General features: G+C 33.4%; 1 protein-coding gene across 1 annotated transcript; it reads right to left on the bottom strand.

Annotated features, from left to right (window-relative positions):
- Positions 1-5364: 5364 nt before the first annotated feature.
- actr2a (actin related protein 2a) lies at positions 5365-16770 on the bottom strand. The gene is made up of 9 exons (XM_051890568.1): positions 16601-16770; positions 15348-15458; positions 11878-12093; positions 11721-11793; positions 10804-10940; positions 10180-10329; positions 9757-9902; positions 8419-8551; positions 5365-7926 (listed from the first exon to the last, which is right to left on the bottom strand). Exons 1-9 carry the CDS (start codon positions 16646-16648, stop codon positions 7756-7758), a joined length of 1185 nt encoding a protein of 394 aa, XP_051746528.1. The 5' UTR covers positions 16649-16770; the 3' UTR covers positions 5365-7755.
- Between the last annotated feature and the right edge of the window lie 670 nt (positions 16771-17440).

Here is a 17440-nt window from a genome sequence, read left to right as displayed (position 1 = left end):
ACAGGGACCTCGGAAGGAGCCATGCGTGCGTGCGTGCGTTGTGTGTATTTGCAGGAAAAGAGAGGGCCGGGCCAGCATTGTCTCTTTCCCCGTGTACACCCTTGTTTGTTTACTTTCAGCAGCAGTTATCTGGCAACCTGTCCGCAGGGCCGGAGAGGTCATGGTAATGAATTTACTGCATTAGTCCGAGGTCATGGAAGCCTTTTGGACCGTACAAGTCTCTGTGGAGCAATACAGAGCTTCAAATCCGGGTAAAGTGCATTTTAAGAGTCCAAGTCTGGAGTTTTTGGTAGCGTCTGGATCCTTGAGACTAAAGTATTAAGAGAGACACTGTAAAAATGGTCTCAATAGAGCCATGGGAACAGTTTCTTATGAGCAGACAGCATGATGGGAAACAGACCCGGATCTGAGCAACTTGGAGGAAGCGGATAAACACATTTCATGTTACCTTTACACTCTTAAAAGTTCAAATAAAGTCAACATTAGGGCTGCGTGAGTAATTATGGCTCAGTGTGATTATCAAATCGCAAAGATTTAATTAAATAAATATATATGCGATGTGTTTCAGTGTGAAGTGCGGCACTGTGAGCATTTATGATCACATGATCCAGTGTTTTCAGCATCTCGGAGAAGCTTGATTCGCATCTCTGCATGTGCTCTGAGTTTGGGTCACTTATAGCATGTATTTGGGAATGCAAAATGTGACAACCATCTTCCCAAACATTTAATGAGAAGCACTTATAAACTGGCTGTTGTCAACAAAACAGAAGCTTTAAGGTCGCTTGCAGTTTTCCGCCAAAATAAAGGTTTGATAGTGTGAAAATTAAAACATAACAGTTGTAATGTAAAATAAAATTACTATTATTATTATTATAGAATTTTTCTTATATACTCAACTTTTTATTTACAGACATATATTACAATAGTAATAATACTTATTTTAATATTTTATTTAGTAATAATAATGATTTTTTGTTATATTGATAAAATAATCTGAAAATTTTGAGCCAAATTGTGCAGTCTTACAAACAAGCAGAGCAAACCTGGAGGATTTTTTTTTAAAGCAATTTAAATGCATCGGAAAAATTACAATTAAATTTTTCCCTAAATTGAGCAGAACTAGGCAACATGAAATCTTAAAGGGATAGTTCACCGAAAAATAAAAATGTTCCCATGATTTATTCACCCTCCAGCCATTCTAGGTGTACATGACTATCTTCTTTCAGACAAACACAATCGGAGATATATTTAAATATATCCTGGCTCTTCCAAGCTTTATAATGGTAATGAATGGGGCTTAAGATTTTGAAGTCCAAAAAAGTGCATCCATCCATCATAAAAGTAATCCACACGACTCCAGGGGGTTAATAAAGGCCTTCTGAAGTGAAGCGATGTTTTTTTAAAGAAAAATATCCTTATTTAAAACTTTATAATCTAAAAAAACTAGCTTCCGGCAGACGGCTGTACGCGAGTCGAGTTTTCTGGCCGAAGAGTGACCTATGACCCGACGCATGACGTAGGATGTAGGAGTATCGTAAGCTTGTGAGCTCTCGCGGTTCAAACAAATAGGGCTGTGCAACAAACTCAAGCTCCTCTTCTCTTATATCGAAATCCTTCAATATTTCTCTTTAAAAATTCTCATTTTAGACTTCTAATTCATGACCGGTGTTTTCTTTTGGTCTATCCTCTGTGCTTCTGCGTTCATCATTGCGTCATGCGTTGGGTCATAAGTTACTCTTTTGGCGTAAATCGATTTGCATAGTCCGTCTGCTGGAAGTTAGTTATTTTAGTTAATAGGATATTTTTCCTACAAAAACCCATTGCTTCGCTTCAGAAGGCTTTTATTAACGCCCTGGAGCTGTGTGGATATCTTTTATGATGGATGGATGCACTTTTTTGGACTTTAAAATCAGGAGCGCCATTCATTACCATTATAAAGCTTGGAAGAGCTGGAATATTTTTTAATATATCTCTGATTGTGTTCGTCTGAAAGAAGATAGTCATATACACTTAGGATGGCTTAAAGGTGAGTAAATAATGAAATAATTTTCATTTTTGTGTGAACTATCCTTTTAATACGTTACTGGTCTATTCCTCAAAAAAAAAAAAAAAAAAAAAAAAAAAAATCCGTCTTCAAAGACAACGATCGCAAGGTACCAGAATAAGGTTGGTAGTACTTTGTTCGATCACTTAATACAATTAAGTTCACATACAATTCGTTTACATACAAGTCATTTTATAACCTAACTCAGACCGATACATTTTTAGGTCTCAGAACAGCATTTTCGACGAACCCCTCCTGTGTGAAAGGAACCGTTCTGGACAAATAACTAGTTGTCTGGCACACCACTCGTGTCTCGCGTGTGTTTTGTGTTTTCATGTGTATTTTCGGTAACTCACAGAAATGGAGATATGAACATTATCTTCTGAAGATTTTAGATCCAGTCACCGTCGTTCACCGGAGCTGCTCCCCTCCTGCCAGTGGTCTGCGCGCGACCTAACGGATAAACTCGCGCCTCGAACAGATTGTCGTGTCAACTGTCAACTGTACTTTCCAGTGAACAACAATATCTTTGAGATTTACTTTAGTCACTACCACTATGGTTACAGGAGATATTTAGGGCTAGTAGCGCAATAAAAAAAGCGTTTGACGTTGGTTACTCGTTCATACAGTAGCTATGCAAGACGTTTTAACGAATGTATGGAAACTTATTTTCGCCACATGAGAAAAAAAAAAAAATAAATCAATCAAAAAATTAAAGTCATAATTTTTGAATAAAAAATACAAATTTAGATTCATATTCATTAGTCATTATGATATAGAAATTCAAATGTTAAGTCAAAAGTCAAACTAAGTGCAAAATAGCTCTTAAGTTATCTGCATCTGACTCCATTCTAGGTTATGATTTTTCCCCCCACAATGGATAAAATCACGTCCCACTCTACATTTTCCCCCTTGTTAAATAGCCTGTTTCACATAAAACATGCCATTTTATGGAAGTAAAATGAGTTTGTAAATGCTTTCATGTAGACTTCTACAGCTTTCTTCTTATGTGCATGTAAGAGAGAAAGATATTTAAATGCCGCAATATAGCCTTGCCCTCCAAACTCAATAATGCCCTTGTGCTGACTGTTCCAGCAAATAACCCTTTGAAAACTACTAGAAATGAGCATTTACACCAGATTTCTGCCCTCACAGTCCGGTTGCATAATGATATTGATAGTAAACATGTCTGTGGTTCATTTCATACACCAATGAATCAGCTTGTTGTGCGCTGGATGTGGCATGTGGTGTGTTCAACTGAACAGAATAACTATTCTCTTCCCCAGAGGGTAGTTCAGTCATGTGTACAGTGCGGAGTGGAATTGTGGGATATATATTATGTGGATAACACTGTTTTCTGTAGTCTGTACCATGTTACTTGTCATTAAGCAGAGAAAAGACTAATGGCACAAACCACAATGTAGGTCTGCATGGAGAAACCTGGCCTGAACTCCATCAGGGCGTATTTTAAAGAGATGGTTCATGTAAAAATAAAAAAAATTGTCATCATTTGCTGTAAAGCTCTAAAAAGGAACACACAAAATCGTATATACACTTGCATGGCATCTAAATCACTGACAAGACATATGAGAGCAATGGCGCTTGCCATCAACATCAAATCTTGTTCAATGCATCTTCAAACTTGGATATGTACAAATATAAATATAATGGAGGGGATCATTAATTTTTTCTTAGCAAATAATGACATATTTTGATCTGTTCCTCACACAAAGATATTGTTTGACTTAAGAAGACATATAGTGCACAAGCCATATGGACTTCTTTTATGATAATTTTTAGGTTCCTTGTTGTATTTCCATGAAAGAAAAAAGTGGGGACAACATGTGGGCGAATAAATGACAAAATGTTCATTTCTGGGTGAACTTCTTCATGGTCACCCCAAACTTGCATTTCTGTGTCATTTATGCAAATATATCTCTAGTCTCTCAGTAAAAAACACTAGTATGTTGTGTGACATGCAGCGAGTGAGCTGCTGTGTGTGGAGCAGCCTGGCCTTAATTTAAACAGGCCCCACTGAGTCTGACAGCCCCCCTGTTTACATGAATAAAATCGGAAACAAATGTGAACACAATCACCCCCTCCTACACACACACACACTCATACTGCTCTGTATTACTATGCAAGATGACTGTATCTCTCAGACCTCCAAAAACCTGTCGCCTTCTTGAGAAAAGTCAAAGAAAAACACTTTGTATCGTCCACAAACTACAGTTGCAAAAAAATAAAATAAATAAATATCATCCAGCCCAAACCCAAGAGACAATAGAGAGGCTGAAAAATAAAAGCACACATGCATACATACATATTCTTTAAATATTTAGGGATAATGTACAGTCAACCTGGCATTATTGCAAAAAGTGATATTGACCGGCTGACCATATATTATCAGTTATTAATTATTATATATACTTATATATATATATATATGTGTGCATGCGCACATGTGTATATATATGTGTGTGTGTGTATATATATATATATATATATATATATATATATATATATATATATATATATATATACACACATATACACACACATATATATACACATGTGCGCATGCACACATATATATATATATATATATATATATATATATATAAATATACATACACATATATAAGTGTGTATGCGCATATATATAAATAGATATGATACATTTTTATCATAGATGCGATTAATCGTGATTAATCGATTTGACAGCACTTAATATATGTGTATATATATATATATATATATATATATGTATACACACACACACACACGTATATATGCACACACACACACGTATTATATATTTACAAACTTATGTTAGATGCGATTAATCATGATTAATCGATTTGACAACACTTAATATGTGTGTGTATATATATATATATATATACACACATATACATATATACACACACACACACACAATATATATATATACTATATATATATACACAGTATATATATGCACACGCACACACATATATGTATTATATATTTACAAACTTTTATGTTAGATGCGATTAATCGTGATTAATCGATTTAACAGCATTTTATATATATATATATATATATATATATATATATATATATATATATATATATATATATATATATATATATATATATATATGTGCGTGTACCTAAAATATGAATAAAAGTATGAATTAAATAATGAGCATGTGTGTCTAAGACTGGTTCTATAAATCACCACTTTAAGAAATGAACTGAGAGGAACTCACTCACTCACTCACTCACAAAACAGCACTGGTTTCAGTCTGCTTAAAAGACTCACTTTAACCATGTAGTTATAAATCAATTTTCTTTATTTTAAATCAGTGGTCTGGCAGTACGCTACAAACAAAACAAAACAAAAACAAAAAAGCAGAAAACAAACAAACAAAATGACTACAATACCCAAACTTGGCACTGGAAGAATGCGTGTCAGTGAAATCAGTGGAGTCGTCACATAGTTTGTTCCATGTGTGAAGAGTCTGAATGTGTACAAACCCGAAGCCAAACACAGAAACATCACTGATCCAGCTTCCAAACAGCTGTCACGAGTACAAACACTAAAATTATTATCATCATTACCAATACCATCATTATTATGTCGTTCATATTACAAACAGGCAGTAAACCGTTACATCATGGCTGCCTTCGGTCTGGGAATGAAGCATCTGACCCATAATCTCCCATCGGGCATCAGCGAGACCCTTCGTTCCCAGACTATTACATGCCGCTAAGACATGAAAACGACCCGACAACCAACAGAAAACAAAAAAACAAAACAAAAAACAACAACATGAAGGCAAAAACACAAAATGATAAGAAAAAACAAAAAGAATATGAACAACCGTGAATTTCCTCTGGGGAGCGAAACACGATTGAGACTTGTTAAAACACTAAATAAGTGAGTTGATGAAAAGGATGCAGGGTTATTGCAATAGAATGAGCGACACGCTGACTGAAGCCGCACATGTGTGATACATGCATGAGCTGCGACTAAATGCACTGCTGCAGCTGCTCTCGTTGTTTTACAGCCAATTCTCCATGTGTGAATCTCACAAAACTCCCAGAATCAAAAAGAAAAGCAATCACAGTTACATGTGATTATCCTCTTTTAGAGTCAATTTTTTTTTGCATCGAAACATAATTTTATTTTGACATGCTTAATTGTCATGAAAATAATGGTGCAATGCAAAAAAGTCTCCCTAAAATTGCATTACGTTAATGACAACACATTTTTTTTGCATTTCAGTAATGAAAATGTTTAGTTTTTTGCATTATGGTAATGATATATATTTTTAGCATTACGGTAATGAGAATTTTGGAGAGGGGGTGCTTAACTGTCATGAAAATGGCGCAATGCAAAAAAAAAAAAAAAAACTCTAAAATTGCATTGCGGTAATGAAAACACATTTTTTTGCATTTCGGTAATGAAAATGTTTAGTGTTTTGCATTATAGTAATAAAATTAGATTTTTTTTTTGCATTATGGTAATGATTTTTTTTTTGGGGGGGGGGGGGGGGGGGGGGGGGTGCTTAATTGTCATGAAAATAATGGCATAATGCAAAAAAAGTTCCTTTTAAAAAATTCCTTTTAGGAAACTATAACTTTTTATTTCTTTATTTAGATTTTGGAGTGAAATGTGACCCAGACACGTTTCATGAGATTCACCCAGCCAAATGTGCAAATGAGGTTCTAGATTGCAGCTATAACTGTATGCTAAACATGCGTCAGAACATTATCACTTCCCTTTCAAATGGAGTCTGAAATTGATACTATTGTTTATGAAGGTCCTTTAGACTGAAAGGAAGAACTGATCCTGGAACCGCAAGTGGAATGACATGAACAGAGAGTCTATATTTAAAGGCTTCCAAATGCCGATTTTCATTACTAAAATAAGGCAGACTAACGCTGCATTTAAAGCGTCCTCAGAGATGATATATGACAAAAGAACGCTCTTCAAATGTTCTGTTAAATGTTATTTGGGGAAGTTGGTCCCGGTCACTACTGCATTTTCCCTCTCGCTATTTTCAGGGCATGAGGTGAAGCGCACAGCCAATAATGGAGTGCACAAACACTGAGATTAAAGACAGAGACAGTAAGATAGAAAGTAGACGTTTCAGCAAAAGCAATCTGCTTTCAGAAGAACGTCTGTGTTTGATACCATCGGCCACAATTATTATATTCTTCATTATTTTTATTAGCAAATTGGTTGGATTTTTATCCTTATTACAAAACTTCTTAAAAATACATCTTTTTATTGTTTTGTTCCTCTACTTGCACAACATCCTCCTGTTTCTTACTCTTTTTAGAGGGATATTTCTCTTCAGTAGGGTCAATGTGAATTCATGAGACAGACAGGACTCAAAACAAACAGAAGGCCATGATATGGTAATACATTTGAGGATTCATTTTGGCAGCATAAACGGGTCGTTTCATGAGCAAATAACTCGATTTCATTCAATTTTCGTCTCGTGTTGCGCAGCAGTGATATGAACTATTACATTTGGAATGTCTTACAAACATTGAGCACTTTTTTGGATTGCAAAGGAAGTTCAAGTATTTAATCGTTGCTCTCAAGTATATCCTCAAAAACTGCCGGAAACCTCTGTGTTTACGCTGCCAAAATGCCACCCTGTGACTGGGAGTGTGAGTGCAAGTGTGTGATGTTTTGTGTAAATGTGTGTGATTTATCTAACGGTGACGCCTAGCTTCTCCAGAACACGCATGCCCTTCTCTTGGTACTCCTCTCTGGTCATCCAGAAGTTGTCTTTGTCCTTCATGATGTCAGCTAGCACCGCTCCTCCCAAAAACACCATGTGTTTACGGCGTGGAGGATCCTCAATGCGGATCTTAAACTTCTACAGAAAGAGAAAAGAAGGCAGATTCAGTAAAACAGCAATGATGTAGGCTATACGTGTGAAATCATTACTAACAAAATTCAAAAGGGTTAGAAATTGATCTAGATATTTATAACACAGAGGCAAAAATGCGCCGGTAGTGATTCATTCATTTTATTATGACTAATATTTGACATGCGATTATACTCTGTTGTTATTGGTTTAGTGCATCTGTGACCTTTCTCATGGTTAGGGAAAAAAAAAAAAAAGTTACAAAAATAAAGTAAAAATGTTCAAAATTCAGGGGGAGTTCCCCTTAAAAAAGGAAGTTAATTTCTGACATCATAGTCCATTGATAATCTCAAATACAGCAGAAGAAATTGCAAATTGCTAGTGGTCAGAACATTGTGGACAAAGAAGGTTTTTAGGATGCCTGCAGTGCATTCTAGACACTGTCCAATGGAGCAAGTCTGCATTACATGTTAGTTGTTGTTAAAGATGTGTTTTTCGTACCGAAAGCTTGTCGACGTCTCCCTTCAGCACTCTTTCCAGGTAAAGCTGCTTGAGCTCACGCTCCAGACGAGATGGCAGACCTGGATACATCGTAGAACCGCCCGACAAAACGATGTGTTTGTAAAACTCAGCCCTGAAATAAAGACAGAGACAAATATGAGTGTGTATATGTATGTACTCAAAAAATGATATATAATTATAAAATATTAACATTATTAAATATTATTACAATTATAAAAATATAATATTATAGAATTATATTTTGTTTAGTATTTTAAAATGTATTTAATAGAAAATTATTAATTTTTAAATGATAAAAAAAGATTAATTATTATTATTTAATAAAAAGTAACTTCTTTAATTATCTGTTTTTTCAATGATATTACATGATTTGTTGGTAAAATGCAGCCTGAGACAAAAAAGTATATATTATATCATATATAAATATATAATACCTAAAATTAAAAAATTTATAATTAAAAAATTATTATTATTTTTTTATATTATTTAATAAAAAATTAACTTATTTAATTTATCATCTATTTTTTCAAACATATTATATGATGTGTTGGTAAAACGCAGCCTGAGACAAAAAAAAAAAAAAAAAATTATAAAAATATGATAATATTTGACAATATAAATATATATAACAGATAAATATTATAATATGTAATACATAATGTTATATTAAATCATATATAAAACCTTGTAACAGATAAAGATATCATTCAAAGATATAATAATATGACCTAACAATGACAATATCATAATTATAAATTAACGTTACTAAATATTAATTACAATTATAAAAATGTAATATTATAGAACTGTATATTTTGTTTAGTATTTTAAAACTTATTTAAAACACTAAACAATACTAACAATTTATTTTACAAAAAAAATGTATAAAAATAAGATAATATTTGACAATACATATATATATATATATATATATATATATATAACAGATAAAGAAATAATATGTAATACATAATACGTTATATTATATCATATATAATACATTGTAACATTTAATATGACCTAACAATGACAATATTATAATTATAAAATATTATTAACATTAAATATTACAAATATAAAATGATATATTATATATTTTGTGTATTGCTTTAAAACTTATTTAAATTTTTTAATCTATTTTCTATTTTTTTAAATATATTACATGATGTGTTTGTAAAACGCAGCCAGAGACAAAAAATTGATACACATATGATCGTATTTGACACAGATATAACATGTAATACATATTATTTTATATTATATTATATAATATCCTATATACAATATTGAATATGAAATATGTATATCTGAACTGACCTGGTATCGATGTCGGCTGCCTGGATGGTGTTGAAAAGCAGTTCTGCCACACCCACTCCCTCCACGTTAATGAGGTGAGGCTGGAACAGAGCTTCAGGAGCCTCGAACCGCTCGCCGCCCACTTTAATCACTCTACCGTCCGGCAGCTACAAACCCAGTGAGAAACTAGTGTGAATTCTCCTACTTTAACATGGATGAGAGTGAAACTGTTTTAAAAGAGTGGAATTCACTCAACACGCTGCTGCCCTCTAGTGGCAATGACAAGACTGCTGTCTAGAACTACAGTCAAGGTATCTCAGAAGACGGCATTAGGGTTCCAGTCTACCATTCGGATGGTTTATGACATTTTAAAATGCTTGCTAGATTATGGAACAGAGCTTATGGATTTAAACATTCAACGTCCCTCCATCAGGCCAAACCCACCGTGTAAGACTCCACCAGCACGGTGGTTTCCAACGCAAGCTTCTGCTCCTGCTCGATGTTATAACCCACGTAACACAGCTTCTCCTTCATCATCCTCACCGTCTCGAAGTCGGCTGAGTGGTTGAAGGCATAACCCCTCAACAACAACAGCTGGAGAGACACAGTTAAGATTCAGTCTGGACATTTGTCTATTAAACCATTAAAAACAGTAAAAAACTGCATTTTTGTTAATGAAAATAAAGTAGAAATAAGATAAAATATTAATATTATATTAAAATCTTCTTTAAAAAAAGTATAATTGTATACTAATAATACTAAAATAACACTGGTTGACTGATAGAAGAACGTGTTTTAATACAGAAAAAAGGCACACTTCATCTTTAAGTAAAGTTAGAAATGTGAGAAAAAAATAATTCATATTTGACATGTTAAAAAGACAAACATGGTGATTGCACACACTAGACTGACATGTTGAGCTTACTAGTTCGCTTTCTCTGACAGAACTCACAAGCTTCTCGCTGATATGGTAATATTTACACTAGATGTATAAACATTACATTAGGACTGGACTGATTCAGACTGAGGAAAACAGGCGACAGAGAGAGAGTATCTACGGTGCCGCACCTTGATGAGGTAGCGCGTGATGTCTCTTCCAGCGATGTCCAGGCGGCGCGTGAGATGAGGAAGAGAAAAGCCTTCGTACACAGGACAAATATGAGTGACACCGTCACCAGAGTCCACCACTACACCCGTCAGCAGACCTGCAGAGAACATTCATTCACAAATATGAACAGGGTGAAAAGTTGAGTTGGTGAAATGTTATTTTTTATAATATTTTAAATTATATATTATATATGTAATATTTTTTATTTATATTTAAAAATATTATTTTAAAATATTTAAATTATATTTATAGTGTTTAATATTTATTATAATCATTACTTTTTATTGTATCTTTTATTTTTTTATATATTATATATTTAATATTATATATTTAATATTATATTAATATATCATATATATTAATATATATATATATATATATATATATTAAATGTATTTATATTTATTAATTTTTTAACTATTTATTATATATTTATTTATATTATTTTTATAAATTATATTTTTAATATTTATATAATTTTTATATATTTATATATTATATTTGATATTTATTACTTTATTTAATTATTTTTTATATATTATACATTTAATATTTATTATATATTTTTAATATTTATATATTATATTTAATATTTACTGTTTATTATTATTTATTATTTTATTGTTTTTATATATTATATTTTTTATATATTATATATTTTTTTATATGTATTACATTTTTTATTATTTTTTGATTCTAACCATTAGGATCAACATGAAATAAAAAATAAAAAAAATGGCTCCATTAACTTCCTTACAGTCTTTTTCTGACCCTATAATGCACATTTCATCAGTGCATGTTATTCTAAAGAAATAAATGTTTCATAATCAATCATCAGTTCTCGCCTCTAGTTAAACCACATTGTCAGGCTCTGTACCTTGAGCGTAAAGCGTGAGCACGGCCTGGATGGCGATATAAACCCCTGAGAACTGATAGGTCTCAAACATCACCTACAGGAAGAAAAGAGGGTCAAATATCACACAAACCTCACTGAGGTTAATCAGAGGTATAATACAGCAAACAGACGCTCAAACCTCGATAATCTTCTCTCGGTTCTTGGTGGGGTTCATGGGCGGCTCCGTGAGCAGGATCTTGCAGTTTCGCGAGTCGATGTTGAGCTTCTCGGGGCCGAAGGTGTAGTCCCACAGGTGCTTCATATCGTCCCAGTTCCTCACGATCCCGTTCTCCATCGGATAGTTCACCTCCAGCATGGAGCGCAGCTCGCTCGCCTCATCACCAACCATTAGGTCCTACGGGTCACAGAGGAGAGGTCAAAGGTCAGTAGACTCAATGTCATGTTATCTTTCATTTCGAGCTGAACGGAAGCTGTCCATGTTGAAAGAGACATTAAGTGTTAGATGGAAAAATAAACTCAAGCGATTTCATTCCATCACTATATTTTATGAAATACACTCACGAGTTGACTAATGAATCCCTTCTGACAGAAAAAAAGCACTGCAATACAGTCATTAAAAGTGAATAAACGGAAATATAAATATAAAACACAAAAAACTAATAGAAATGATAAAAGCACGACAAAATAACAAAAAAATTAAACTGAACACTGAATATAAAAATTAACACTACTGCAATTAGTATATAAATAATACTAAAACAACACTGAATCCATTATATTTTATTTAAACATAAATACATATTATTATAAAAAAATCCTTTATTCTATGATATCTCCAGGTTTTCTATGAACATAAACCATTTTTAGACACAGCACACTCATGCCATTCAGTACAGTCCAGTGCATTCTGGGTAATGTCAAACATTGCTCACATACAAGCAAGATCATTTCATCAGGGTTAGTGAGAGGACAAGATTTATTGTTAGTTTTGATCACACTGCTACCAGCTCTGCATGTACTGAGAGGGTTTGGAGAGAGAATCACTACAGCTCAAAATCACAGCCATACAAACACTCACCATCCTTCTACAGTCCTACTGGAACAGAGGACACAAAGACAATATAGAGAGAACAGGAGAGTAAAAACTGATGCAGGATCAGCGTTCTGATCACACTCATTCTTCACATAAGAGCCCAAACATGCCTTACATACAAAAGTCCGCTTTATGTTAAAAAATTCAGAAATTCATAAAAATAAAGGAAATCTTTATACTCGGGGCATTCATTGCAGTGTTATTTTAGTATCATTGAGATACTATTACATTTTTTTTATTAATGTTTTAATTCAGTTTTTATTTTTATATTTTAATTTTAGTTAATTTAAGTAATTTTGTTGTTTTTGTCATTTTTAATATTTTTTTTGTCAATATAGTTTTAAATTCATTTTTATTTACATTTTTATAGTTATTTTAGTACATCAAGCCTTGGCAACTATTTATATATATATATATATTATGTTTTATGGTTTTAGATTCAGTTTTAGGTAACTATAATAACCATGATTCATTTCTTATATTTTTAAATAATTCTATAAGCATTCTTTAAATGCATAAAATTAATATTAGTTAAAATAAGTTAGTTCTATTAATTTGTTGTCTTGTCAATCAGTTGTTATTTACTAGTGCCTAATCTGTTGTAACCTCAATTTTTTTTTTTTTTTTTTTTGTCAGATGAAGACCATCAGATGAAGATTTTTGTTCATGTTTAAAAAAATATTTTATTCTTTGTTCAATTTATTGTGTTAATATATCTGTCAGGGCTGGCGGTAGTGAAGTGCACGACGAAGGAGGTTAATAACAAAAACAGATTTTTATTTATCCATACGGAATACTCAGGAGATCATAGGAGATCATTGGACACTGAACAGAAAGAATTCAAGGTTTAAATACACAGGGAACATAATCAAGGTGAACAGAAACAGGTGTGTGGAAACCAATTAAAGGGGTCCTATTATGCCCCTTTTCACAAGATGTAATCTAAGTCTCTGGTGTCCCCAGAATGTATTTGTGAAGTTTCAGCTCAAAATACCCCAAAGAATATTTATTATAGCTTGTCAAATTTGCCTAATTTGGGTTTGAGCAAAAACATGCCGTTTTTGTGTGTCCCTTTAAATGCAAATGAGCTGCTGCTCCCAGACGCTTTCCAGAAGAGGGCGGAGCTTTAACAGCTCGTGCTTCGGTTGCTCAACAACAACAAAGCTGGAGAATCTCACGCAGCCAAAATGAGGATTGTCAGTAACGGTGTTCAGCCTTACATTGTTCAAACCGGAGTCGGACACTGATGGAGAGACTCAGGAAGAAGTTACAACTTTTAGAATGAATCTGAACGTTTCTGAACGGTTAGTGGATAAATTTATGTAGTTGCTGTGGAGCTGATTCAACTCATCGACTAGCATGTGTCGTCATGTTAATCTTTAGTGCAAATTCAGTGTTGAATTGAGATATTTAAAAGAAAATATCTCCCTTTGCATTGAACTTTGAGCATCGTAACTTTGCAGATGTTGTTTATGTTCAAACAGCAACATTACACACTAACTAAAGTTAAAAAAGTGAAATCATAAACAAGGACCCCTTTAACAGCCAGGGAAACTAACAAGGAACTCAGACAAACAGGAACAGAGTAAAAACGAAACCAAAATTGAACACACACATTACATTATGAAAATGTCAACTGAACTACATGACATGCTGTCTTATTTGGCTAAGAACATTTATGTTTAATATTAAAAGAGGGTAGAGAATTCAGGAATTTAGGAACCAGATTTTTCATAATAGTAAAAAAAAAAAAATCACTTGTTAATTTGAAGACTTTACTTAACTTGAAGACTTTTTTTTGTTAGATGGATCAAATTAAAATAGCTTTTAGTACTTTTAGTGTGTCCTTTTTTTTTTTTTTTTTAGAAAAAATCATTTTCAAAACCATTGAAACCCCTACATGATTAAGCTGAGACATATAAAAATTAATGAGCTAAGTTGAAAAAAACAAAACAAAAAAAAAAACTAAGACATATATCAACTTCTAATACTTCTAATACAATCAGAGAAACCCATAAACCCCTCTCACAGCTCATGTGGGCTCCAGACATAGTGAAAAAGACTCAGCAGGAAGTTCAACTCAAGCCGGAAGTTACACAAGTTGCTGTTTACGTCCTTTACAAAATAAGACCACAGTGTTTCTTTGAAATCCATAGAATGTCAATTTCCAACCTCTGATTTAAAATCTAGTGAGCGACCTACATAGGCAGCACTTAAAAGCATCATAAGTGTGCACTTGACATGTAGACTGACCTATAGACAATAGCTATGTTTCCATCCAAAGTTACGCGCAAAATTGGAACATCGCATAAAACATTTGCGAATAAAGCACTGTTTCTGTCCAGTGATATTCCTGATAAACTGATGCTAAATATCACTCAGAAAAATGGAAGTTATTGCAGTAGGAGAAGCCACTGTATATAATCATTTTCAGAGACAGATGCCTATGTAGGGTGTATACAGCAAAGCAGCTTATTGAGTGATTGGAACAGAGCCATAGTCATGGTGTCAGTGTAGGGAAAGATTTGGGGTGCAGTTTAGTGAGGAATATTTACCTTGATCTCGATGTTTCCCACTTTGGCCGTGGAGCGAATGATCGGTCTCCCAACCAGAGCCGGAAAGATGTGCTCTGGGAAATTAGAGCCGGCATATCCACACTTCACAAACTGAAAGACAGACAGACAGAGAGTTACATCATTAAAAATATGACCATCAGAATGAAAAACGGGGGGCGGGGGAAGAAATAACAGAAAACTATTAAACTAAAACTGAACTAAAACAAATAATGATAAATAAAACACCACAACAAGTAATAAAAATGGACATAAAAATACTAAAACTTTAAAAAATAAGTTTAATTTTACGTTATAATTCTAAATATTAATAATCATACTGAACGAAAGAAAGAAATTCAAAGCACACTTCATGACAAACAACAAAACGAAGCGTTTCACCTAAAGTCCAGCTGAGAAAATAGCACATTATCGAGTTTTCCTCCTTTTTTTCCGAGGGTAATGTTTATGTTTTGTACAAATACTATTGTAATAATATCATGTTTTTGGACATGAACTACAGTAATGGCATGTTTTGTGAACTTTTACCGCAGAATATGAACATGTAAGATTGTAATATCATGAAAATATGTTGTTCTGGACATTTACTATGGTGGTATCACATTTTTCTCGACATATAATACTATGGTATTGTAGGATATGTACCATAACATAATTTGAAGTAACCTGTTGTATCATTTGACTATCATAGTATTATCATTTGTTATCAGACAGCGAGAGAATGATAATGGAATGTGTTTCTATGGCTTGTCTCGTATGTCACTTCCTCTCTCGGCCAGATGTGAGATTACAAACTCGGAAGTGAGTTTGAGATCATCTTTAGCTTTCTTTTTATAGACACAAACACACATGCATCATTGATATAAATGTGCATAAACATGTAATTTCATCAATAATGCATGCTCACACTGCGAACCCATTAAAATCTAAATCAAAATATGTGTAAATGTCAATCATGTCAATACATATACACAGCTCCAACAAAACTTCCACATGAATAGCCATTTATAATCTATCGCGATCTATGATTGCTGTGCATCTGTTCAGAGTGTTTTCTACATTACAGGTCGAGTGTAAATCACAGATAATCACAGTGTAAAATAAGGTGCCATCAGTTCACTTCCTGTTCCGCTGCATCTTTTTTTCCTGCAAGCCGTCATTAAAACACACACAAGCGCGAAATAACACTTCATTCAGACCGGACCGAGCAGTATGAGGTCCGCTCTCAAACTCACCCCGGTCCCGTTGTCGCACACCACCACTTTCCTGCCTTGACTGTCCATGTTTCTACAGACTCGGTGAATCCGCCCTGATCTCAGCACCACCGCCGCCGCTGCTGCTGCTGTCTTCAGCCAAGCGGAAGTCAGCAAGTCAGCGCCCTGCCCTTCACGCCCCTTCAAAGTAAAAGTCCGCTACGACGCTACAAAATAAAAGTCCCTTTTCTCGTTATAAATAAAAGTTACTTAAAATAGCATATACCTTTCACAGATAAGCTAGATCGGTGTTTATATATATATATATATATATATATAATTTATGTATAAATTCTTCTTGATATTTATGTATTTGTTCTTAAAAGGTTTAAAATTATATGTATTTTTTTTTTTTCAATTATAGGATATATAGGATAAAAAAACTATTTTAATCACTCATTTCATATTTTTTCTTTGTTCTAATTTTTAAGGAGAGTTGAGAAAGAAAACGCACATGTAACAGTATAATGGATCCGTGAGTCAGGTCTTAAAGTGACAGCAGCCTAATATACCTGCTGCCAAATTATGAGAGAATATTAAAAAAAAAAAAAAAATCTATATGGCAGTTCTTCCTCCTGATGTCGATGTCAAAATTGTGGCCAGTGAAAATGCTGAGCAGCTAGTAACTTTGGAAAACCACTAGCCACAGTGGCCAGTGAGCAAAAAAGTTAATGTCAAGCCCAGTATATATATATGTATATATATATGTATGTATATATATAAAATTTATGTATTTATTTAAATGCTTCTTGATATTTATGTATTTGTTCTTAAAAGGTTTAAAAAAACAACAACAACAACAAAACAATTATAGCATATATA

The sequence above is a fragment of the Ctenopharyngodon idella genome, chromosome 1 (genome assembly GCF_019924925.1).
Source record: "Ctenopharyngodon idella isolate HZGC_01 chromosome 1, HZGC01, whole genome shotgun sequence".
Lineage (NCBI taxonomy): Eukaryota > Metazoa > Chordata > Actinopteri > Cypriniformes > Xenocyprididae > Ctenopharyngodon > Ctenopharyngodon idella.
This window is presented reverse-complemented; position numbering and strand designations above follow the sequence as displayed.